The sequence below is a fragment of the Dendrobates tinctorius genome, unplaced genomic scaffold, assembly GCF_039654945.1.
Source record: "Dendrobates tinctorius isolate UK_male_01 unplaced genomic scaffold, ASM3965494v1 ptg000171l, whole genome shotgun sequence".
Classification (NCBI taxonomy): domain Eukaryota; kingdom Metazoa; phylum Chordata; class Amphibia; order Anura; family Dendrobatidae; genus Dendrobates; species Dendrobates tinctorius.
In genome coordinates, this window is record NW_027361838.1 from 12,233,342 (window position 1) to 12,259,686 (window position 26,345).

General features: G+C 45.4%; 1 protein-coding gene across 3 annotated transcripts in view; it reads left to right on the forward strand.

Moving 5' to 3' along the window:
• SMCHD1 (structural maintenance of chromosomes flexible hinge domain containing 1) overlaps positions 1 to 26,345 on the forward strand; it is a 636,391-nt gene that overhangs the window by 242,367 nt on the left and 367,679 nt on the right. For 2 of the 3 annotated variants that reach the window (XM_073550884.1, XM_073550886.1), the window contains one exon: positions 25,550 to 25,663. The exons of the other annotated variant lie outside the window; for it this stretch is intronic. In XM_073550884.1, coding sequence (XP_073406985.1) covers positions 25,550 to 25,663 — 114 coding nt within the window. The remainder of the gene's footprint in view (positions 1 to 25,549; positions 25,664 to 26,345) is intronic. 3 annotated transcript variants of the gene reach the window in all.

Below are 26,345 nucleotides of genomic sequence, written 5' to 3' on the forward strand. Positions count from 1 at the left end.
AACTGGATGTGCAGCCATTTATGACCACTCTTTGGGTCCGATCACTAAGCCAGTTATGAATCCACCTAACAGTTGCCTTATCCATTCCATACTTAGTCATTTTTTCAATAAGGATTGTATGAGATACTTTGTCAAATGCTTTGCTGAAGTCAAGATATACTATATCTACAGCATTTCCCTGATCCACCCAATCAGTTATTCTGTCATAGAAGGAAATTAAGTTAGTCTGACATGACTTATTAGTTACAAACCCATCACTTCATTCTTATCCAGGTACTGACATACATGTTGTTTAATAATTTGTTCAAAGATCTTTCCTGGTATAGAAGTCAGACTCACCGGTCTATAGTTGCCTGGGTCCACCTTCTTCCCCTTTTTGAAGATAGGAACATCATTTGCTCTTCTCCAGTCTTCTGGGACTTCTGTTCTCCAAGAATTTTCAAAGATTATGGAGACCGGTTCAAAAATTTCTTCTGCTATCTCCTTCAGTACTCTGGGGTGTAATTCATCTGGACCTGGAGACTTGAATTCATTTAGGTTAGCTAAGTGTTTCCTCACTATATTTCTGTTTATAGATATCTTGGATTCTTCTATTCCCTTAATAGGACAGTGAAGAGTAGTTGATGTTACATTTCCTTTCTGCGAGAAAACAGATGCAAAATAGGAATTTAAAAGTTCGGCCTTCTCAACATCCTGTCTTACCACTTCATCATTTTCATCCTGTAAAAATCCTATAGCATCTTTGAATTTTCTTTTACTTTTAAATCACAAGCCGCGGAGACACCATCACGTGTTTCTCAACGCAAGCAATAACTAGCCAGGTCTTTCCCCGGGAAGGAACAACCACGGGAAGGGCAGTCTCCAATGAAGGAAACCACCTATGCCAAAATATGGTATCCATCCACAGACAGCTGTTTCGGGGTATTGCCCCTCATCAGTGTGAAGTAGGAAACTGGCCAGTAGGAGCAATGCCTAGTAGAAGACTGTGAAAAATGAGGATGAATGAACTCATGGAGATCAGCATCCAACACTGCGGAGACACCATCACATGTTTCTCAACGCAGTGATTCTAGAGCAATGCCCGCAATGCCCCCAATGCTCTAGAATCACTGCGTTGAGAAACATGTGATGGTGTCTCCGCAGTGTTGGATGTTGATCTCCATGAGTTCATTCATCCTCATTTTTCAGAGTCTTCTACTAGGCATTGCTCCTACTGGCCAGTTTCCTACTCCACACTGATGAGGGGCAATACCCCGAAACGGCTGTCTGTGGATGGATACCATGTTTTGGCATAGGTGGTTTCCGTCATTGGAGACTGCCCTTCCCGTGGTTGTTCCTTCCCGGGGGAAAGACCTGGCTAGTCATTGCTTGCTGTGAGAAACGTGATGGTGTCTCCGTGGCTTGTGTTTTGCATGTTTTTACATATTTCCCTAAAGGGATGGGGGCATTGCTCTAGAATCACTGCGTTGAGAAACATGTGATGGTGTCTCCGCAGTGTTGGATGTTGATCTCCATGAGTTCATTGATCCTCATTTTTCACATTTTCTTTTACAGGTATATTGCAAAAATTGCATGAAGGTAGTAATAATAATAATAAGGGTATTTAGTTAACATAATTTTGATCAAAATAATGTAGAAGCCATCCCGCCACGTCACGGCAACCCTTGTGGGACAGTCCTAACTCTTGTATTTAAAACCTTTCCACTTGTCAAGTGACGTAAATGTGAACAAGGACAGAGGGACTGAACCACCAGTAATAGTATAGGCCAGACAGGATGGATTTTCCAACTCAGAAACAGGGCGGTCACACCCTTATATGCACAGAATGCACAATGAAACAAATGAGAAACTGGGTCTGAGCAGAAAAAGTAAATTAATGTGCATGCAAAATGTAATTGCATATGAACACATGACCTTTACACAGAGAAAACCAAAAGCAAAACACAAAACAAATATCCTGGAATAAAAAAGTAAAAAGATATATTGCAAAAATTGCATGAAGGTAGTAATAATAGTAATAATAAGGGTATTTAGTTAACATAATTTTGATCAAAATAATGTAGAAGCCATCCCGCCACGTCACGGCAACCCTTGTGGGACAGTCCTAACTCTTGTATTTAAAACCTTTCCACTTGTCAAGTGACGTAAATGGGAACAAGGACAGAGGGACTGAACCACCAGTAATAGTATTTGTTTCATTGTGCATTCTGTGCATATAAGGGTGTGACCGCCCTGTTTCTGAGTTGGAAAATCCATCCTGTCTGGCCTATACTATTACTGGTGGTTCAGTCCCTCTGTCCTTGTTCACATTTACGTCACTTGACAAGTGGAAAGGTTTTAAATACAAGAGTTAGGACTGTCCCACAAGGGTTGCCGTGACGTGGCGGGATGGCTTCTACATTATTTTGATCAAAATTATGTTAACTAAATACCCTTATTATTACTACCTTCATGCAATTTTTGCAATATATCTTTTTACTTTTTTATTCCAGGATATTTGTTTTGTGTTTTGCTTTTGGTTTTCTCTGTGTAAAGGTCATGTGATCATATGCAATTACATTTTGCATGCACATTAATTTACTTTTTCTGCTCAGACCCAGTTTCACATTTTCTTTTACGTTTGACATATCCCCAAAATCCTTTATTATTGCTTTTGACGCCTTTGCAAGCCTCAATTCATTGTCAGCTTTAGTTAATCTGAATCGTGCCCTGCAGGTTCTGCAGACAGCATTATATTCTTCTTTAGATATGCCTCCCTCTTTCCATTTTATAAACATTTTTTTCTTCCTTTTTAGCATGTGCTTAAGTTCTGTGTTCATTCATCCTGGTTTCCTTAAATGCTTCCTATTCTTCCCTCTTTTCGGAATTGATAACGATTGTGCTTTGAGAATTTTATTTTTCGAGATTTCCCATCCTTCCTGGACATTTTTGTCCTTAAGGACATCCAGCCATTGGATCCCTCCAATTCTCTTTCTGAATCCCTTAAAATCTGCCTTTCTGAAATCTAACCTTGATGTCTGAGTCTTCACAGGTCTTCCTCCTCTAGTTATCCAAAATTCTAAAATAGCATGGTCGCTACCTCCTAGGGTCCCAGCCACTTTTACCTCCTCAACCATTTCCTCCCTGTTTATAAGGATTAGATCCAAGGTAGCAGTTCCCCTTGTTTTCTCCCCTACCTTTTGGAAGATAAAGTTGTCAGCAAGAGAGGATAAGAATTTCCTTGACCTGTTAGTTTTGCCTGAGAGAGATTCCCAACAAATGTCTGGATAGTTGAAATCTCCCATGACAACTATGTCATATTTTTTGGAGAACTCGGCCATTTGATGCTTAAAGAGTTCATCCATATCTTCAGCTTGCACAGGCGACCTGTAGTAAATGCCTACAATGGTGTCCTTTCCATTGTTCTGTCGTTGTTTTCTTACCCAAACAGTTTCCACAGAACTCCCAGTCTCTTAAGCTTCAATCTCTGTGCAGATATACGCGTTTCTAATATACAATGCGTCACCTCCTCCTCGTTTATCAAGTCTGTTTCTTGCAAATAAGTTGTATCCTTCTAGCCTTGTATTCCAATCGTGTATTGTCCCACCAAGTTTCTGTGATTCCAATGACATCATATTTCTTTTCCTGCGTTAGTAGTTCCAATTGTTGTTTGTTGCCCATGCTTTGTGCATTAGTATAGAAACATTTTAGTTTGTGATTGGTTTCTCTTTCTCCAATATTTTTATTATTTAGATTCTTTTGTCTTTGTTCTTCCTTTCCACTTCTTTTAGCAGAGTTCTCAATAGCATTTGTCAGGTGTATGGCTTTTTCTGGCCTTTTGCTTCCGTTCCCGCATTGTTCTAGTTTAAAGCTCTCCTTACAAGTGTAGCAAGGCGACTTCCAAATACATGCTTTCCAGTCTTCTTAAGGTGCACCCCATCTCTAGCAAGTAGTCCATCGTATAGGTAATTCACTCCGTGATCCAGAAATCCAAATCCTTGCTTACAGCACCATCGACGTAGCCAGTTGTTCACCTTGCAGAATCTTATTCCACCTCCTTGTTCCATGGACATCCACTGGGAGGATGGAAGAGAAGACCACCTGCGCTCCCAGTTCTTAAACTTTCTTACCTAAGTTTTCAAAGTCACTGCAGATGGTTTCCAGGTCATTTCTTGCTGTCATTTGTCCCCACATGTATTAGCAGGAATGGGTAGTCATCAGTAGGTCTGAAGAGTCCTGATATCCTGTCAGACACATCTTAAATTTTTGCACCTGGAAGACAGCACATTTCTCTTGAAGTTATATCCGGTCTGCAGATAGCGGCCTCTGTTCCTCTCAACAGGTAATCCCCCATGACCACCAGTCTCCGTTTCTTCTTCATAACATTTTTCTTTCTCCATCCCGGACGACTCTGAGGGCGTACAAGGTTGCTGTTTGTGGGCAAAGTCTTATCCTGATGTATTTCTTCATCGTTCTCCTATGTAAGAGCCTGGTACTGGTTCCTGAGCAGTATGAGTGCTTACTGCCTCCCGATCCTCCTGCTTCTCTGGGTCACATGTTTCCATTCCTCTGTTTCTTCAGGTGCACTTCGAATTTCTTCTCTTTCTGTAACATGAAGAGATAATTCTGCTCTAAGAACTCTTCACCTTCCTTAATGATTTTCAATGTAGCTAACCTCTCTTCGAAATTTTGCAACTTTTCCTCCAACAGGGACACAAGCTTGCATTTGTGGCATGTGAAGTTTGGCTTTTCCACTGGTAAGTCTGTGAACATGTAGCAAGAAATGCAGCTCACCAAATGGCTTCTGGCCTCTTCAATATTGTTATTATTAAAGAGATTTCAAAGCAATGAAAAATGAGCCAAAATTCGCTCACCGATAGGCGCGCAGTTTACTGATTTCCTCTTTTCAGCTGCAACGGCCAAAATCCAGTGATTGTTGAGCTCGTGGAGACTCTTCACTTATCCCAGAAGGCACTGGGAATATGCAAATTATCTCCTCAGGACTGTTCCCCTGGTTACCGTGACCTGTGTCGTTAACAGGTTGCGGTTGCTCGCCGGCCGGCGCGAACTACGTGATGCTAGCACCGGGTCAGTGGTTACCCACCGGTGTCCGTCTTTCCCCTACACGCCTTCTCCTCATTGTTTAGCTACAGTTGGTCACCTCTGCACGGTGGGCCCCAGGCTGCGAACGCACCTCATATATTATTCCATCTTTATTATTTGGTGCGTTCCGCCAGCCCGTAACGCACAGCAATGTCTATTCAGGTCCTAATGGAGTGTAAAGGATCTGTGATATGGAACTAATTAATACTGTAAATGAAGAAAAAATTCTATAAGTTCATATTTTTTTTTTTAGTTGTTTAACCCTATCACGACACGTATGGCGCCACGAGGTGCATTGCTTTTTCATGATACCTCTTAACAAAAAGTGTAATAAACCACTATCAGGAAGTCTAATGTAAATAAAAAGAAGGATTTTTGGTGCTCACCGTAAAATCTCTTTCTTGGAGTCTTCAATGGGGGACACAGATAACCATGGGTGTATGCTGCTGTCACTAGGAAGCTGACAATATGCAAAAAAAGGAAAATTGGCTCCTCCTCAGCAGTATACACCCACTGACAGGCACCAAGTACCTCAGTTAAGTGTTAAAGCAGTAGGAGAAGCAACCGACAACTCAACATATGTATCGGCCCAACGGCAAAGGCACCCAAAAAACAGTACAAATAGGTAGGGTGCTGTGTCCCCCAATGAAGAATCCAAGAAAGAGATTTTACGGTACCAAAAATCCTTCTTTATCGCTTCATTGAGGGACACAGGTAACCATGGGATGTCCTAAAGCAGTCCCCAAGGGCAGGAACAGAAGGAATGCAGAGAAAAAACAGACTGAGGCCGGCCAATGCGTATCCGCCGCCTACAACACCTTTCCTTCCTAGGCCTGCGTTGGACAAGACATGAGTATGAACTCCGTAAAACCCTGCAAGGATGTGTGAAGATGACCAGCTTGCGGACTTGCAACCTGTAAAGCCAATTTATCTAGGGAATGGACCGGAGAGGGACATAGAGAAGGAAGGACCATGCCTGCACTAATGTGAAATGAAAATGGAATGGAGGACGGCAGGATAAAGCCGCAAACTCCAAAACTCCCTTGATGGCCCTATCGGTTACTAAGAAGAGAAAACGGAACCAAATCGTTGTTCTTATACCACCGGAATGAGACCTTACAGTATCTGTTGTAGATATGCGAGGATACAGGTTTTTTCGCCCAACTCATGGTCAGAATGATCTGATGGGAAAAACCCCGTCCCTCTCAGAACCAGGCCCCAACGGCCGTGCTGTTAAACTTAAATGACTTTGAGCTGTGGTCGAAGAGGTGGCTAGACTGTCTGGAAAACCCCCGTGGGGCGTCCATGAGCATGTATGATTGTAGACGAGAGAACTACTGGAAACCCCTCTTACTATAACTTTTTAACGATTCTCGGAAAAAAGGTAGAGGGACGGAAAAAGAAAAAACAGTTGGAAATGTAGCCACGAGAGTACCAGAACATCGATGGTTAGAGATCCCGGGACCAGGTTACGTACCGAGGAACCTTATGGTTCATTCGAGACGCCATCAGGGCAACATCGAGTGTGCCCATTCTTGGAATATCTGGTGAAAATGACAGGACCAAATGACCACTTGCCCGATGCTGAAGCTTGACATCTTAGAGAATTTGCTCCCCAATTCCTCACCCTCGGAATGTGCAAGGATGATGTGGCGGAAACATGATGTTCCGCTTGTCACAGAATCCTGGTTACCTGTACCAGCACATGTTTACTGCGAATCCCCCATTGACGGTTCAAGAAACCCACGCAGTAGCGTTGTCCGACTGGGTAAGGACCGGCTGGCTTGCGAGGAGAATCTGTCCGTGGCAAAGGGTAAGGAAAATTGCCCTGATCTAGAAAGATGGGACTAATGACTTCTCGGGCGTTCCAGCGACCCTATGCTGATGAAGAAGAAAGCTACCTTCCTGAGAAGACTGGCGTCTGAGATGCTGATGTTCTCCGGAGGGAAGGAAGGACCTGAACTAAAACTAATAGCATCGACCTGGTAAAGACTGATTTGCCTTGAGAGACAGAAGTACAGGTTGATCTATAGAGAACGTCCTCTTGTCTAAAGCCAACAAGAGGGCCAGCTGAAGAGGACAGGTATGGAACAGGTCAAAGGCACCGCTTCTATGGCGGCAATCACTTTCCCTAGACCTCTATGCAGGATCTCAGGCAGAGATGGGGCGGTACACTTTAGAGTGCGGAACCCCTGGGAGAGGGAAAACAAAATCTCCTTTGGAAGGGAGACGTGGGCTTGGGCCGAGTTGAACCTCATGCCCAAAGACCCTGGGTGCTGAGCTGGGGTCAGGGAGGACTTCTCACTGGTGACAATCCGACCAAGACAGACCAGAGTGTCCGAGGTGATCTGGAGACTAGTCGTAAGCTCGGCGGGACGGCCCTTAAATCAGAAGATCGTCAAGTAAGAAATTCTTCAGAGCGAAGGAAGGCCATGACTGCTGCCCTGACTTTCGAGAAACTCTGATGATGGAGGGAACTGATGGTGATCCTCCTGGATTACAAATCGTAAGAAAACTTTGATGCTGAACACAAAAGGAATGAAAGGATAAAAATCCTGAACTTCTACCGAACAAAGAAACTCTCATGGTTCCATGGAAATGACTACCGAACGTAGAGACTTCATCCTGAAAAGATGTATCCGAATGTGGCACTTAAATTGGTTGATGTCCAAAAACAGAACGATTCAACTTCCTTCTGGACTATGAAAAAAAATTAAATAGAACCCTGAGCCCCATTGTTCCAGGAAGCAGGCTTGATTACCCCTGTGTGTAACAGGGAAGGCCTGAGACGGATGTTTCGAAACGTCTTCCTGGGAGGAAGAAAAGGTCTCGTTTGTAACGGAGCGCGACCTGATTGCCCGGATGTGGGCGAGCCATACTTCTTGGAGGAGAGTAAATTCCTGGGTGGGGGTGACCCGTGAGGCCGAGGAGAACCTGTCGGCCCGGGACCCTGAAGACTGGGCAAATCATGCTTGGCCAGACAGACATGGACTTAGCCACCCAGGTGAGGGCTAAAAATGGAGGAGAAAAAGGCTCCTGATGCATTAAAGACTGACCTAACCAAAGACTCCTATGTCTATCTGAAATCTCCTCAGGAGACGAAGACTATCCGGGAGGATAGACGAAGATATCCGGCAGATCCGCCATAGGTAATTCTGTTCAAATTTCAAGAATGTTTGGGCTAAGGGGACAGAGAATGTGAAGCAGCTTCCTTCCTGTGAAGCACTTTTTAGGGTGTTCGCAGTGATTAGACATAATAGTCTCTTTGATTAAGAAAATCCCGGTGAGAAGATTTAAGTCGCTGGAGGCAATGGAGGAAAAGGTTATTGAGCATGTCCTACATATTGTCATCTGGGCCGCAATGAACCCAGACTCGGACTGAGAAACCACATCTGACCCAAAACTCTCCTCTGAGGGGGCCGGAGGTGAAGAGCACATCCAAGAGGATGCAGAGGGACCAAGGCTCGCTTCCTTGCTCTGTACCTGATTTATCACTGTGAACGTCGCAGGCAGGTGTGTGCGCATTACCAAGAAAACAGCAATCGGAGCCCTGGTGTCAGTAGACAAATGTGGAAGTTGCTCTCAGACCTGGATCAGGGACTATGAAACCTCTGTCAGGCGGGAGACCGACTGAGACATGGCAACAGCCCAATCCAGAGGGAGAAGAGCGTTTTTCCATTCTACATGACGGCACCACGAGAGAGGGGATCCGCCCAATGAGGACAGGAAACCTTCAAGATAAAAGGGGCGGCTCCTCTCTCCGCATCAGTTGGTTTCCTGTCCTCGATGGGAAACCCTCAAGATGAAAACCTCTTGAAGATTCTGGAAGAAAGAAGAGGATGCCTGGGCCTTGGTCGGGTGATTACTGGCAGGCACCGGTCTGCTACACCTGTCACCAGGTACCGGTAGTCGCCTCGGGGGCCATATATTCCTATGCCCCCCCTGAGCGAGTGCATGGCCACAGCCTGTGAGGCAATTGCCCAGGTGAAGTTTGATGCCTCGGAGACCACATTGGGTGCACCCTCCCAGATGCCGACATACCCCATAGAAGTCCACGGAGGCCACTTTTGTGCTCCCTCCCTGTTAACGTGTGGTGGCCATGCAGCCCGTGAGGCACATCGGTGCACGGGCAGAGGTAAGACTCCTCGGAGGACCCTCTCGGAATCCCTCCTTGTTGAGCCCAGGACGCCGGTCACCATTTGGGCCATAAAGAAGAAGCAGTACCTGCAGGAATCAGTTTTGGCCAGCGGTGTGATCGCTCACTCCAGGTAAAATCCAGCACAGGTATGGAGGAGGTGGAGGTGACCGGGCGCCTTGGTAGCCAGTGGTGGTGCAGCGTTATCGCCCCCTCCGGGCAGGTCCAGGTAGGGAGGGGGCGGTGGTGCCGGGTGTCATGGTGGCCGGGCGACAGAAGAACGCCGGGAGGGGGCGCTCACCGGAAGTGAAACGGGCGCGCACCGGAACTGACGCGCCCGATAGTGGCAGGACAGAGACGCGCACCAGGAACTGGCCGGAAAGGCTCCCCGAGTGTAGAAAGGGAGCGCACACCCGAGGGAAAGGCTGGTGCGCTCCGGGGTATGCACGGGGAGGAGATCAGCACACACCAGTAGTGGTTACTGGGGGTGCAAACAAGTCGGATGTAGTGCGCAGGTGACCGGCATGTGCAGGATCAACCAGGTGATCAGTTAATTAAAAAAAAAAAAAAAATGGGGTAATGCTGTCAGAAGTGCTGGCAGGGGTCACCAACATTCTAGGTTGAATGTGACTGTTCTCATCTGAAAGCAGCAGCAGCTAACTTGTTAAGATTGAGAGCCTTTTTTGCCAGAGCACTTACAGCCCCGCTAGGAGGTGCAGGAGTGGCGGTCTCGCTCAGATGAGAGGAGCCAGACGCGCCATAACTACAGTGGAAGCCGCTCGGACAGCATACGGGAGGATCGTCATGGTGTTAACAAGGGGGGTCCACAGTCCCTATGGGAGTCATGTGTACAGACCAGTCAGCCTCCAGATCCGGTACCCGTCTTGTGAAGCGTCCGAGTGGTGAGTGAGCTTCGAGAAAGTCCAGTACAATAATGTCTGTTCTCTTTCTCTCTCTCTTGTCTCCTCTCTCCCCTCTTCTTACATACATTGGTGGGGTAGAGCATTGGAGGTCCCTAAAAAGGGGGTAAATTAAATGCTAGGAATAAGGAATATTCCTTATGTAAAAAAAAAAAATAAAAAAGAGAAAAGTCCCTTAGGAATAAGGGGTTGTGTCAGACCTGTACTGTTAGAACAGTAGAGGAAGAGACACCCGCTCTGATGAGAGCTGGAGATCCCTGATTGTAAGAAGTCTACAATCAGGAAGGGCTTTGCAGTCAACAAACATGGATAGCAAAGCAATGGATGGACCAGCCCCTCATTGGTCTCTCAGGAAGACCATAGGAGAGCTCTGTTAAAACTCGCTACTGAGAAAGTAGCTCAGATGAAAAAGATACATTCCTAGAAGAGGATACAGTACGACAAGCTTATTAAAGCAGGCCAACCTACCATGGGGATTGTAGATGCGAAAGCCAAGAACTCATGTTCGACAAGCTTGCTATAAGGAAAACGTAGAGCCTTCCCTATTAACTAACAGTTGCAAGGACTCATTAAAAGGGAATGGGAAAAACCAGTGAGGAAGTTCCAGATAATCAAATCCCTGTAAAGGAAGTGCCCTTTTGAGGAAGAGACAGCCTCATCCTGGGATGAGGCTTCAAAATTGACGTAGCGATCTCAAAGGTTGCCAGAAAGTCCTTCCTGCTCCTTAAGGATTTAGGTTCCCTGAAAGAACTTCCAACAGAAAGACAGATAGTTGTCTTAAAACAGCCTTGGTGCCCTCAGCTGAAACACTTAGATCGGCCATTGCGGCCACTGGTGTGGTTAGATCCCTTAAGAACCTGGAGGATCAGCTAGAGCAAAGAATCCTCAGGGAGACTATCCTAGAGGCAACACCGGCCATAAGAGCAGCAGCAGTATTCCTAGCTGAGACTTCAGCAGGATTCAGCAAGGCTAGCAGGAAAATTAGCAGCTTTGGCTAATGTGCGACGCCGTTCAGGATGGCTTAAATGCTGGCTGGGGGACACACAGGCAAAGAGTATAAGGATCGAGACAAACCACTCTGACAAACGATCCAAAGGTGGGAGAGGCTTTTACTTTAGCATGCCCTCCAAAGACACCAAAAAACCCTTCCAGTGACAGGCCTTCTCAGGTGCACTTCCTTCCAGCTTGGGAGAAGTTCTCGTTCAGCACCTGGATCCGGAAAATTGTGGGATCAGGTCTGGAGTTAAGATTCCACCACTGGCTTCCACGAGGGCATAGGCAGTCCTCTCAAAGAAAGACAGTCTGGGAGGGGAAGCAACCTCAATCCTAGACAAACATGTCTTGGAAGAAATTTCGATAGGATAGAGTTTTACTCCCCCCTGTTTATATAAAAAAAAAAAAACTCCCCAGATAGATTCCTGGAGGACAATCATAATTCTGGAAAGACCTCAATAGGTATCTAATAATCCCGTCTTCCAAGATGGAGACGATAAGACCAGCAGTAGAACTCCTCCTTCCTCAAATGTTATATAACAATTCCGAGACCTCAAGAATACTTATCACCAGATCCGGCAATAAGGCCATATATGTCTCAGAGTGACAGTCCAGATGGGTCTCAGTAGCGTCACTTCCAATACAGGCCCCTGCCCTGTGGAGTAGTGATAGCCCTCAAGTTTTTCACAAGGCTAATCGCAAAAATCACAGTTCACCTCAGAGGGAAAGATACTCTGGTGATACCCTATCGGGACAACGTCTTAATAGTGGGAAGAGATCTTCCTTACTGTCAGGATCAAGTCCAGAATAGTGATGAAAACACTATAGACGCTAAACACTATAGACGCTAATCCTTTTGAGGCAGCTGGACCTCAAAAAAAAAAAAAAATGGAACCAGCAATGATCTAGAAATTCTTGAGGTTAACAGTGGACTCGGTGGAGCAGGAGTATCACCTCCCAGAGGAAGACAAGGGAGATAAAAAAAAAAAAAAGCAGAAATAGTTCTGAGAAGGACCATGTTGATGTTGGGGTCCCTCACCTCTGACATACCAGCAGTGAAATGGCCTAGTTCCACACAAGGGAACGGTAAGGGTGTGTGATACAGAACAACCGGGAACTTCAGGAACGGTTAGAGCAAAAGCTCACCCTCCTGGACTCTGTACTCCAGTCACTCAGGTGGTGGTTACAGATAGTCCTCCCCGAGAGGAGTACCCTGCACACACACACACACTGCCTCCAAGGTGGTCACAATGGGAGCTAGTCCTTGGGGATGGGGCGCCAACCTAGGCCACCGGCCCTTCTTGGATGAGCGTGACTGCTTCCAAAAGTAAACACATTATGGCTCCAGGATCCCTGGGCCCAGGAGGAAAGAAATCTATCCTCAAACAATTGGGAACTAACAATCAAAAAAAGTCAGAGGAGTTGTTACCACACTTAAAGAGGACACCACGTGAGAGTCCTATCAGACAACCAAGCGGTGGTTGCATATGTAAACCACCAGGGAGACACCCGTCCTCAGTCCTTGATGCAGATAGTCACCGGCCCTTTTTAGGCTGAAGGTGACTGCTATTGTCAAAGGGCCTCCACTAAGCAGCTTGAGACCAGATCATGACTCTGGCAGAACACCAGTCCCTCTCATTACCGGCCCTGCATATCCTAAGTATAGACAACCTGAAGGCAGACTGTCTGAGCAGGAACCACTTGAGGCAAGGAGAATGGTACCTAAAAGAATCCATTTCTCAATGGATAGTGCACATTTGGGAAAACCCAGTATAGATCTCTCCACCTCAAAAAAGCCAACAGGAAGGTTCAGAAATTCTGCGCCCTAAGTCCAGCAGACAGACCATGGACAGTAGACACCTTCAGGATAATGTGGACATCAGGTCTCCTGTACGCCTTCCCTCCAATATGCCTCATACCAGTGGTTTTGAGGAAGATCAGGGAGGTCAGAGCCAGAGTGTTCATAATAGCTCCCTTTTTGGCCAAAAAGAGTGATATCAGTAACAGAGGTCTAGGACCTTCCAACACAGCGTCCCTTCAATCACCCTCAGAGATCCAGGCTGCAGTTGACAACCTGAAATTTAGAAGGTCGCTACTAGAGGAAAAGGGATTCTCAGCAGCGTTAATATCCACCTTACTCAGTAGCAGAAAACTAGTGACTACAAAAATTTTTAAGAGGATATGTAAAAAATTCTTATCCCCTCAGACCCAATACGGGAAGGGAAAGTCCCGATAGGGGCAATACTGGAATTTCTGCAGAAAGGTTTAGGATTGGGGTTAGCTGTCAGTACCCTCAAAGTACACGTCTCAGCCCTGGCAGCCTTATTCAACTGCGACCAGGCAAACAATAGGTGGGTGGTCAGGTTTATCCAGGCCTGTACTAAAGCTGACTCTGTCACGTCCTCTACTCCTCCTACTCCTCCTTGGGATCTAAATTTACTCCTGTCATCTCGGACAGAGTCTGTTTGAACCATCAAAACACAACATTAGCTAAGGATTCTAACATTAAACAGCCTTATTAATGGCACGCACGTCGGCCAGTAGGTTGAGCATTCACTCGCATTATCAATAAGACCCTCCCTACACTCAGGCCATAGACGATAGAGTTGTGTTAAAATTAGATCCAGCATACCTTCCCAAGGTGATGTCAAAATATCATAGGGCTCAGGAGATAATCTTATCATCTATTTTGTCATGATACTAACTACCAGAAGGAGGAGAGGCTTCATTGCCTAGATATGAGGAGATGTCTCCTGCAGTATTTAGAGGTAACGAGTCCTTGGAGAATACAGAGGTCCTTATTTGTCTCATTCCAAGGGGCAAGGAAGAGCCTTAAAAGCCTCTAAACAGACTATAGCTAGATGAGTGAAAAAGGCCATTATGCTAACATATAGCAGTGTAGGCAGGGCTATTCCAGAAGGTATAAAGCCCACTCCACGAGGGCCATGATGACGCCCTGGATGGAGAGAGCAGACGCTCCCATAGACCAAACCTGTGAGGCGGCCTCTTGGTCCGCTCCGGCATTATAGGTTAAACCTATTTGCTACCTCTGATCTCACATTTGGGAGAAGAGTGTTACAAGCAGTGATCCCTCCCTAAGAGAATACAAATCTCTGTAACTCTCTTGTGGTGCCGTCATGTAGAATGGAAAAACACGGGTATTACATACCTGGTAATGTGTTTTTTCATGAGACATGACGGCACCCTTATATTCCCTCCCTATTGATCACATCATTAGTTGGGTGCATTATTAGCATTATATACTCCCTTGGGTGTCAGAAATTTAGTAGTGTAAAGGATGTATTATTTATATGTACACTAACCTGCGTAATTCCTCTCGTGCTCTGTAAAACAACTGATGCGGAGAGAGGAGCCGCCCCTTTTATCTTGAAGGTTTCCTGTCCTCATTGGGCGGATCCCCTCTCTCGTGGTGCCGTCATGTCTCATGAAAAAACACATTACCAGGTATGTAATACCCGTGTTTTCGTCCCGGACTTAGGAACTTCTGTCCGATCGGAAACCAACTGAGACATGGCAATAACCTGCTCCCGAGGGGAGTGCTGTCATCCCGACGAATGTTGAGGGACCCGGGCGCGCTTCCTTTGCTCTGTACCCAATTTGTCTTTGTGAATGTAGCGGTCAGGTGCGTGCGAATCACCGTAACAGGTGTTCTGAGCACTGGTGGCAGTAGACGGATGAAAAAGTCGCTCCAGGACCTGGTGGACCATGGACTGAAACTTCTGTCAGGACGGAGACCGACTGAGATATGGCAACAGCCCACTCTGTAGGGAGGGGAGTGCTCTCGTCCCGGACGTTAGGGGACTGATGTGGGGCAGACACTGTGGAGGAACTTCAGTACGGGTATAAATAACGCAGGCTGGTCAGAAGGCCACTGATTCTACACAGATGGCGCAGGCATCGTGGATTATCGGGTCAGGAATGCCTGAGATTGTGGCATAAAGGAGAGACTAGACTACTGCCGGGGATAGCTGAGCCCCTATGAGGTAGAACACAACCAGTCTGGACTGGTCCTACCTGATAAAAGAGATGGTGCTGTCGCTGCTCTGTCAGCAGTGTCTCCCAGATCCAATGCAGGATAGAGATGAATACCTGCTGTGCCATTTTGTGTCTGGAGTAGATGCACGCATCTTGGTCCGCTGTTACTGGCAGAGACACACCGCTTGCTGTGCCATGAGTGTCCTGAGGTAGATGGTGACAAACAGTGTACAAATCTACCGATGGTGTATGATCACAAACTTGCAGGCAGTGATCCCCAATGCTGGGGGCATATCTCGGGTGACCGGGGGAGGACTAGAGAGGCGCACTTGCTCATTAGGCAAAAACACGCAGTCGTCGGAGGGGGGGTGTGGCTAAGCCCGAGGTGCATGCCGATTTGGCCTGGTTATGCGCAAGGCGTGCACAGATTTGCCAAGGGTCACTGATTGGCCAGGGCCGGTAAGAGGGCAAGGTTACACAGAGATTAGTAAAAAAAGGCCCAAAGCCAGGGGCTAAATTAGCACAAGAGCCCAGATTTAACCGCACCGTCTCTGGCTTATGTGCCGGCCGGCGAAAACGAAGTCAAGTGCCCCTCCTAATGGATGACGCGCCAACCAGCAGTGAGAGGACAAGGGGAACAGGGAGACACAGGCACAGCAGCACGCTGCCGAGCGGTGGGCGTGACCCAGCTGGAGCTGCGATGGGAGGTGTGGGCTGGACATAGCAGAGATTATCTGACCCAATGCCGCCTCCTATCAGGCAGGAAAGAGCACAAAAAAGAAAATGAAAGCTGCGGCCTGAAAGGTTAACACGCCGGAGGGGGCGTGTCCAACCCGAACATATCCCAATCGCCGGTGCCGGGACTGATATGCAGATAGAGTGCCTGCCCGGCGATGGAAAAAGCGATGAGATAATAGGATGGCACGCCGGAGGGGGTGTGTCTGGTACTGAAGATGGCTGGGGCATGTGAGTCTGGACTAAACCCGCCAAGCGGGGGGCGTGTCTGGCCGATGAGAGGAGCGGGCTGATAGGAAACATGCCTGGTGGGGGGGGCGTGCCCCTGACCTAAAATGGCAGAAGGGCAAGAAGAAGCCTGCAAAATCACATCTTCCCACAAGCCTACAACCTGCAGTAACCACTGATCCACCAAACCGCTGCACGACCAGCTCTACCCTCACCTACTGTATTCTCACCCATCCCTTGTAGATTGTGAACCCTCGTGGGCAGGGTCCTCTCATCCTGTACCAGTCGTGACTTGTATTGTTTAAGATTACTGTACTTGTATTATGTATACTCCTCCTCACATTTAAAGCGCCATGGAATAAATGGTGCTATAATAATAAATAATAAGAAGAATAAAATGTCGGGGACCACGCGCTAGAGAAAAAAAAAGGGGCGTGAAAATAAGAGTAATTCATACGAGGAAGGGGGGAGGGCTGCAAGGGCCTAAGAACTAGTAATGGAGGGAGCGCTGCTGCAGGGGGATTGGGGACATACATACCGCTATGTGTGTCGGCTCCTCTTCAGAGATGAGGATTGCATCAGGAACCCTCGGGAGGGAGAGGGTCCTGGGAATGAAGATCCTCCTTCCCGCACCGTTTCCGTACGGTGCAGAAGACGGCGTCAACCCCTTACCAGAAGGGGGAAGGCCACCACAGGTGACCACAGTCTTCCCCCTCAGCCCTCTCCGAGGAGAGGGGTGAGGAGGGGAAAAGGCAAAGGACCGGTCACCGGGAATCACACTGAAACACCCCTAAGGGTGACAGAGGATCAGGTCCTGCCTACAGGTCCGAGAGTGGGCGATGTGGGTGATATCACACTTCGCTCTTGGTCGCATAACGTGGGAAAACAGGGTGAGAAAAACTGCAGCCTGTTACCCTGAAGCTGAAGAATCTGAAAAATAAAAGGGAAAAGATTAATAAAACACAACAAAACCTGAAAAGGAAAGAACTGCGCATCTGGGAGTAGATCCAGGTCCGCCTCCTACAGACACTAAAGGGCCCTTTACACATAGCGATATCGCTAAAGCGTCACCGACTTTGTGACGCAGCAGCAATATCACTACCGATATCGCTACTTGTGATACTAACTTCCGGCCGGCTCCCCCGCTGGTTATCAATGATCGCGCGAGATCGGCCTGGTCCATTTCTCGTCATCAGCTTCCTGCTGGCGCCGACGAGCGAGCCATGGACGCAGGCGGAAGACGGTCACCCTCGCCGCGTCTGACATGTGAGTACGACCGCCGACCGCTGCTGCATCGCTAGTGAGATCTGGCTGTTTGGCAGCTCACTGGCGACCATTTAGCGATGCACCAGCGATCCTGACCGGGTCGTATCGTTGTCGAGATCGCTGGTGCATCGCTAAATGTAATGGGGCCTTAAGCCTAAACTGAGGTACTTGGTGCCTGTCAGTGGGTGTATACTACTGAGGAGGAGCCAATTTTCCTTTTTTTGCATAGTGTCAGCCTCCTAGTGACAGCAGCATACACCCATGGTTACCTGTGTCCCCCAATGAAGCGATAAAGAAAATGGTATAGCTGAAAAGTCAACTTGTCCCACAAAAAATAAGCCGCCATAAAACTCTGTCAGAGGAGAAATGAAAAAGCTATAGCTCTCAGAATATAGCAATGCAAAAATGATTCTTTATAAAATTGTTTTTGTGTTAAAGCACCAAAACACAAAAAAAATTATATCAATGTGCTATTGCTGTAATCGCACTGACCCAAAGAATAATGCTACCTTATCAGTTTTTATAACACATGGAACGGCATAAAGAAAAACAATTTCTGAATTGATTTTGTACATTGTGCCTCCCAAAAATCAGAATAGAAAGTGGTAAAAAAAAAGTGGTTTGTGACCTATAATGGTACCAATAAAAACGTCAACTCATCCCGCAAAAATAAGACGCAATATGGAAAATTATAGCTCTCAAAATATGGCAATGTAAAAACTGTTTTGCAGGAAAGTGTCTTTTAGTGTGTGACAGCAGCCATACAGAAAAACTGATATAAATCTGGTATTGCTGTAATCTCACTGACCTGAAGAATAAAGTTGTCTAATCACTTAAACCACACGAGGAATGGCGTAAAAAAATAAATAAAAGTTTTTTCACCTGCTGTTGATTTGTTAATTCTGTTTCGCAAAGATCACATTATACCCAGCTCACATTTATCCTGCACTCTTGGTGTTTCCGTGTAAATCTCTGAAATGCGTAGTTCAGTTGGAACCCCGGCGGATTGCCTATATTGAGGCAGATGAAGGCCCTGTGGACACAGTCTGGCCTGTGATCCGGCACTGTCCATCTTTTTAAGCGTTCATAAAAGCGCGGTCGACCTCAGTTTTGTGCACCTCTGAAAAACACCGCTGAATTGAGACCAGACAGAGTACAGAGTAACTGTGCTGCCTCATTACAGTGACAGGATCCCTCTGGGGTTTCATTTGTACCACGTAGTGTGCCTAAACTGCAGTTAGCATCCACGTTTGGCGAGCCCACCTAATTTGCAAGTGTACGTCTGCAGAAGCGCGAGCTGGGCACAATGTATGGGTACTACAATGTACTGAGCACTACAGTGAATGGTGCACTACAATGGCAGATTTGCAATTTTTGCTCAGTAGTATTCACTGTTGCTTGTTTTTTGACAAACGCCCATGCAGTCAAAACTGTTCTTACGCCTGTAGAGAAATTCCCAGAGGGGTGTAGTTCCCAAAATGGGGTCACTTTGGGGGGGGGGATTCTACTCTTCTGGCACTTAGGGTCACTGTATACGGAGTCAAAAACGATTCTACGATAATTTGTTCTTCAAGATTTAACTAGTGCTTCTTACTTCCCAAGTCACGCTGTGTACCTACACAGTACAGTACAGCCACATATGGGGTATTGCCACTTTTAGCAGAAAAAATTTTGGAGCCATTTTTACCTATTTCCCCTAGTGACAATGTAAAATGTGGAGCTAAAAAAAAAAACATTTTTATGGTAAAAATTTATTTTTTTTCTTCCCTTCTCGATGGTGTAAGGATCTGTGACACACCTGTGGTGTCAATATGATCACTGCACACCTAGATGAATTCATTGAGAGGTGTACTTTGTAAAAAGGGGTAATTTATAGGGGTTTCTGCTGGTCTTGCACCTCAGGAACTCTACCACTGTGACATTGCATCCACAAACCATTCCAGAAAAAATGTGCACTACAAAATGGCGCTCCATCCCTTAGCTTTGCAGTTAGGCTAAAAAGTAGTATACGATCACTTATGAGGTATTTGCATGCTCAGGAGAAATTGCTTAACATATTTTGTGGTCCATTTTCTCCTATTACCCCTTTTGAAAATTGAATACTTGAGGCCAAACTAACATTTTAGTGGAAATTTTCCATTGACTTAGCCCAATGTTAAGCAATTCTGTGAATCGATTGTGGGTTAAAAATGCTCACTACACCACTAAATGAATTCCTGAAGACATGTTTCCAAAATAGGGTCACTTGTGGGGGTTCCTGCTGTTCTGACTTGTCAGGGGCTCATCAAATGTGACATGGAATTCGCAATCTGTTCCAGCCAAAATTGCGCCCCAGAATTGAATTGTCACTCCTTCCCTTTTGAGCCCAGCCAGGCACCCTAATAGTAGTTTTCCACCACATATGGCGTATCGGTGTATTCAGGACAAATTGCACAACAAATTGTATGGTGCATTTTTTCTTGTTACCCTTGTGTAAATGAAAAATTTGGGAGCTAAAACAACATTTTTTTGGGGGAAAAATATGATTTAATTTAGAAATGTAATTATTTTACGGCTCAACGTAATTAAGTTCTGTGAAGCCCCTTGGGGTTTAAGGTGCTCACAATGCATCTAGATAAATTCCTTGAGTCTAGTTTCCACAGTGGGGTCACTTGTAGGGTTTTCCACTGTTTAGGCACATCAGGGCTCTCCAAAAATGATATGGCGTCCGTTCTCAATTCCAACCAATTTTGCGTTCAAAAAGTCAAACCGTGTTCCTTCCCTTCCAAATCCTGCCATGCACCCAAACAGTACTTTTTCCACATATGGGGAATCTGCAGGCTCAGGAGAAATCGCACAACAAATTTTGAGGTCCATTTTCTCTTGTTACCCTTGTGAAAATAAAATAAATTTTTGGAGCTAATGTGACCTTTTTGTGAAAAAAGTTAAATTTTTTTTTTACCTTCCTCATTGCTATAGTTCCTCTGAAGCACCTGAAGGGTTAATAAACTTCTTGAATGTGGTTTTGAGCACTTTGAGGGGTGCAGTTTTTAGAATGGTGCCACTTTTGTGTATTTTCTGTCATATCGGCCACTCAGTCAATTCAAACATGATGTCGTCCCTAAAAACAATCTCAGAATCCTCTGGGTCCATTGAAGCATTTCAGAGTTATTACCTCATAAAGTGACACTGGTCAGAAATGAAAAAATTGGTCTGATCATGAAGGTGAAAGCAGGCTTTGGGGTGAAAGAGTTAATAAAACAGACAAGCTAACAAAGATACACATCTGGTATTACTGTGTATGCAGAATGATAAGATACCATTATTTATATTATTTGTTTCCAATGTGAATTCAGAAAAAAAAATAAGAAAAAACTTGACCAGAATTGCTTTTTTTGTTAATGTTGTCTTGTAACCAGGGCTGTGGAGACGGTATAAAATGGACCGACTCCGGCTCCTAAAATATATAATAAATTGGGTACAGTAGTTCAATGCAGAATGTGCTGAATATTTTTTCATGGGAATTTGGGAAAGCTATGAAATGTCCTATAAATATCAGGGCGGCACGGTGGCTCAATGGATAGCGCTGCAGTTTGTAAGTTCTCCCCGTGTTTGCATGGGTTTCCTCCGGGTACTCTGGTTTCCTCCCACATTCTAAAAACATACTAATAGGGAATTTAGATTGTGAGCCCCATCGGGGACAGTGATGATAATGTGTGCAAACTGTAAAGCGCTGCGGAATATGTTAGCGCTATATAAAAATAATTATTATTATAAATGGCTGTTCTATTCCTGATCTAAGGCTACATTCAAACACAGCGTTTTTGCTGCGTTTTTTGAGGATATTTTTTTCAGCTGCAAAATCAGATCAGCTTTTTAAAAAACCGCATCACCTGAAAGGTTTTTGAGCTCATACATAAGTTTTAGCAAATAGCAAAAGCAGATTAGAAAAATGCCACACAAACTGACATGCTCATTCAGCCGAAAAATGGATCCTCAAAAAACGGTGTCTGAATGTCATATCTTGAAGCCCATTGACTTTGCTGGGATGCCCAGAGTCACTGTATTTTACTGCAAAAAAACGGATTCGCAAAAACGCTGTGTGTGAATCATGGCTGTAGCCAGCGAGGGGCAGCATGCAGCTGCCCCCCCCTCCCCCAGAAGCAGGGGCACACACCTATCAAAACTCACTTGTATGCTGAAGTGCTCCCGTCCTTTACCGGCTCCAGGCTGCAGGGAGCAATCTCCCCTCCTCTGTCCTGTCTTCTGCCATCTTCACCAGAGAGAGGAGAGAGGGGGAGGGGTGCCTGCCCTGCACAGGATCCGATTCCTGGGCCCCGAGCTGGAGAAAGTGAGAAAGTTGTGCACATGCTGCAGCTGGCAATAAGAGATAGTCTGCAAGAGGGACATGCTGGAAATCTTATTGGAAAAGTGAGGAAATTGGTTATTGCCGCCAGAACCCCTAAAATTGATTCCATCTTGAAGAGACGTGCTGGGAAAGGGGCAGTTGTCGAACAAGCCACTCGGTTCAAGCGATTGCTTGAACTAAAACTGTTTCTTATAGATATGGCGAACCCTCAGGTAACCCTAAATGAGGGTCAATGGACACAGGTGGCTGAATTGAAGGAGTTGCTTAATCATCCATTTACCATTACTAAAAAAATACAAGCTGAGGATTTAACTCCTGGCATTTTCATAAGGGAGTGGAAGAACTTGCTATTTTGCCTGTCCCAAAGAGGAGGTTTAATCGCAGATGGCATTTCTGCTTCAATGAAACGGAGAGAGACACAGCTGTTGGAAAATAAAATTTTTCTGGCAGCTGTTTATGTGGACTCAAGTCATCGTATACTGCTTGATGATCAACAGCTTACTTAAGGAAAAGAAGCTCTGACTGAGGTAGCAGTTAGGATGAGTGGCCTACAGAAGGACTGCCAGGTGCAAGAGCAATTGGGTCCTGACAGTGCTACTGCTGCCATATCTTCATCCTCATCAGATGAGGAGTTTGACTTTGACAAGTATTTGGATGAGTGTGGATGACATGGAGCAGGCAAAGCGTTGCTGCAAGGAATAAGATTTCACTCCTTCTCCTATAGCAAGCATATTGACCATATTTCAGCGAAATGTTTCACTTGCTCTCAAAGAAATAGAAAAATTCAACCGTTCATCAAAACTGACTGTGCATGAGGCAATTCCTTTATACCCGGAAATTGTTAGAGATGTTCCCATGTGGTTACGGCTTTGCCTCCAACCCAAGTTAGTGTAGAGAGGTTAGTGTTCTCTGGCCTTCAAGTTATAATGTCAGATTTGACGTCATCTATGAAGGAGGATCTGATGGAGGCAATTCTATTTCTTATAACAAATTCACAGACTGCACAAATGTTTAGTATGTTTTTGTTGAAAAACTGTTTTTTTGCCACTTATAGTTTATTACATAGTGTGTGTGTGTGTGTGTGTGTGTGTGTGTGTTATATATATATATATATATATATATATATATATATATATATATATATATGTGTATGTATAATATATATATATTAGCTGAAGAGCCCGGCGCTGCCCGGGCATAGTAACTAACTGTGGTTAGTTATAGAAAATTATAATTATCCTCCATCCCATAGTCCCGTGCCCATATACCCATCATACATATCCACGATCCCATAGGCCCGTGCCCATATACCCATCATACATATCCTCCATCCCATAGTCGAGTGCCCATATACCCATCACACATTCTCCATGCCATAGTCCCATGCCCATATACCCATCATACATATCCTCCATCCCATAGTCCCTTGCCCATATACCCGTCATACATATCCTCCATCCCATACTCCAGTGCCCATATATCCATCACACATCCTGCATCCCATAGTCACGTTCCCATATAGTCGTCATACATATCCTCCATCCCATAGTCCAGTGCCCATATACCCATCAAGCATCCTCCATCCCATAGTCAACCATTATGACATCATGATGAGCGGCGGGGCTTGCAACCTATGATAACATCAGCGTCGCCATGGCAACCATTATGACATAATGAGGGGCGGGGCTTGACACACACACACTTTTTCCCCATTATGTAGATAGGGGCAAAATTGTTTGGTGAATTGGAACGCGCGGGGTTAAAATTTCGCCTCACAACATAGCTTAGGACGCTCTCGGGGTCCAGACGTGTGACTGTGCCAAATTTTGTGGCTGTAGCTGCGACGGTGCGGATGCCTATCCCGGACATACAAACAAACATACACACACACACATACACACATACACACTTTGAGCTTTATATATTAGATATACACATACATACATACATACACACATACACACACACACACACACACACACACACACACACCTCAGAATCAGTGGGATCCGTTGAAGTGGTCTAGAGCTGTAACATCATAAAGTGACAGTGGTCAAAATTGTAAAAATTGGCTTGGTCATTAAGTATAAAATTAGCTCTGTCACTAAGGGGTTAAACTAAAAAAAAAAAAAAAGTCTCCCAAACCTCTCATAGCTCTGTGAACATATTTTGTTGGCATTCTGAGAGCTATTGTTTACAGAACTGTGTGAGGGGCTTGGGAAACACATGAATTTTTAGAATTTAAAGAAGTTGTTCACTACTAGAGCAACTCCTTCTCATACTCCAGTCTTATATAGTGATTATTGTGTAAAACTATAAGGCTGTGTGCACACGTTGCCATTTTTAAGCATTTTTGCCGCGATTTTCGCCGTGAAAACACTTAAAAAAAACACATACAGAATGCACTCCATGCGTTCCGCACATGCTGTGCTAATGCTGCGATTTTTTCCGCGGCGGAATTGCATCGCGGAAAAAAAAACGCAGCATGATCATTCTTTTTGCGGAATCGCCGCAATTCCGAAAAGAATTGCACGATTCCGCACCCATAGGAATGCATGAGATCCGCTTACTTCCCTCATGTGGCTATGCCCACCATGCACAAAGTGAGTGGCTCATGTGCGGATGGTACACACGGTGTGGAGGAGAGGAGACTGTCCTCCAGGCCCTGGGTACCATATGTACACACATATAAGAAAAACGGGCTAAAACGCCTTAGCCAGCTCACCAACCACAGCTGGAGCACGGAACCTCATCTGAATCCAAACGAAAGTTGCTTGTAGACAAAAAAAAAAAAAGGGAAAAGTTCCAGCTTCCAGGATATCAAATTTTTATTCCAACATGTAGATAAAAAATTCCATACACAGCTTTCTCCCCTTATACATATGGATGTGTGTCAGGCTCTGAATTAGCTACGCGTTTCGATCCTTAGTGGATCTTTATCCTGGGTACCATATCCCTGTAAAAAAAAAAGAATAAAAAATCGGGTTATATTCACCTTCCGGCGTCTAGCGCAGCCTTCCTGGGCCTCAGCGATGCTCCCGTTCCCAGTAATGCCTTGCGGCAAGGACCTGTGATGATGTACGATCTTGCGAGACCGCTACAGTATCGCGAGACTTTACGTCATCAAAGGTCTCGCAAGGCATTACTGGGAACGGGAGCATTGCTGATGCCCGGGAACGCTGCGCGGGACGTCGGAAGGTGAGAATATCACGATATTTTTTTTTTTTTTTAAACATTCTATCTTTAAGTATTGATGCCGCATAGGCAGCCTCAATAGTAAAAAGTTGGTCACACTAGTCAAACACTATGTTTGACGAGTGTGACCAACTTGTCAATATAATACACTATAGGAACAGAAAAGCGCAAATAGGGTCTTATCCGGGTTAATATTAAAAAATATATAAGAAATCCATTCACCTGTTGTAGGAGAGATCAGGCATATAAGATTAGTAGTCAGCTGCTGCACGTTCAATGGTCAAACAAGTGACCGCTAATATATCAATTCTTATGGAACTTATTTTTGGACTTCCATGCGCTGCTTGACAAAATACAGGATTCCAATTATGATAGAAGATTAATCATTTATTCCCTAAATGATTAATCTTCTATCATAACTGGAATCCTGTATTTTGTCAAGCAGCGCATGGAAGACCAACCTGTCAGTCACATTCCAAGCGATGCTTCAAATCGCTTGGAAAGTGCTTGAATTTTTTTTTTCTGCATACGTGGGCACATAGTCTTAATCTAAATCTTTAACCCACATGGTGAGCACAGAAAAAAAACAGAATTCCTGTTTTTTGTTCATCCGTCTTTTCCTTGTAATTCTAACATCTGTTTTGGTTACAGGTAAAAACCATGAAAACTTCACCTCTAATTTATGGAAGTATAGACAAGTTTTTCCTTTATGGAAACCATGATGGCGATGTTTACGCTACAGGAGGAGAGGTTCAAATTGCTTTGGTATGTATTGTGTTAAAAATGTTCATGTAGAAAACACCATTCTTCCACTAGTCATTAGGACTGCCAGTGCTTCTGAAATACATGGCTGTTAGCAGCTTCTGATGCAGCTTTTGATACAGCACTGTTCATGAAGAAGTTTTTATGCTCTTAATATATTGCAGTCATCATATTATATAGCGCTGTATGCTTAAAATTGCTAATTTTGTCTTTCTACCCAGCTAAGGCCTCTTTCACACATCCGGTTTTTGTCATCCGGCACGATGCGGCGAAATTCTTAATAACCGGATCCAGCACCGGATCCGGTATTGTCCCATAAGCTTTCATGGGCGCCGCATCGTGCCGGATGGTTATGCGTCGTGTCCGGTTGTTGCCGGACACGGCATAAATTAGCCGTCCGGCATCTGCAAAAAACGTTCCCTGCAACGTTTTTTGTCAGCGCCGGACCGGCTTTTTCCACAGCGCATGCCCGGACTCTGTGAATGTTAACCCCACAAGTGCCCGGCGAGAGAGAGAGAGAGATCTCTGTCACCCGGACACTTGTGCGAGATCTCTCTCGCCGGGCACTTGTGGGGTTAACACTCACAGTGTCTGGGTGAGAGAGAGAGATCTCTCTGTGGGGTTAACCCCACAAGTGCCCGGCAAGAGAGAGAGATTCTCTTGCCTGGACACTAAGTGTTAACCC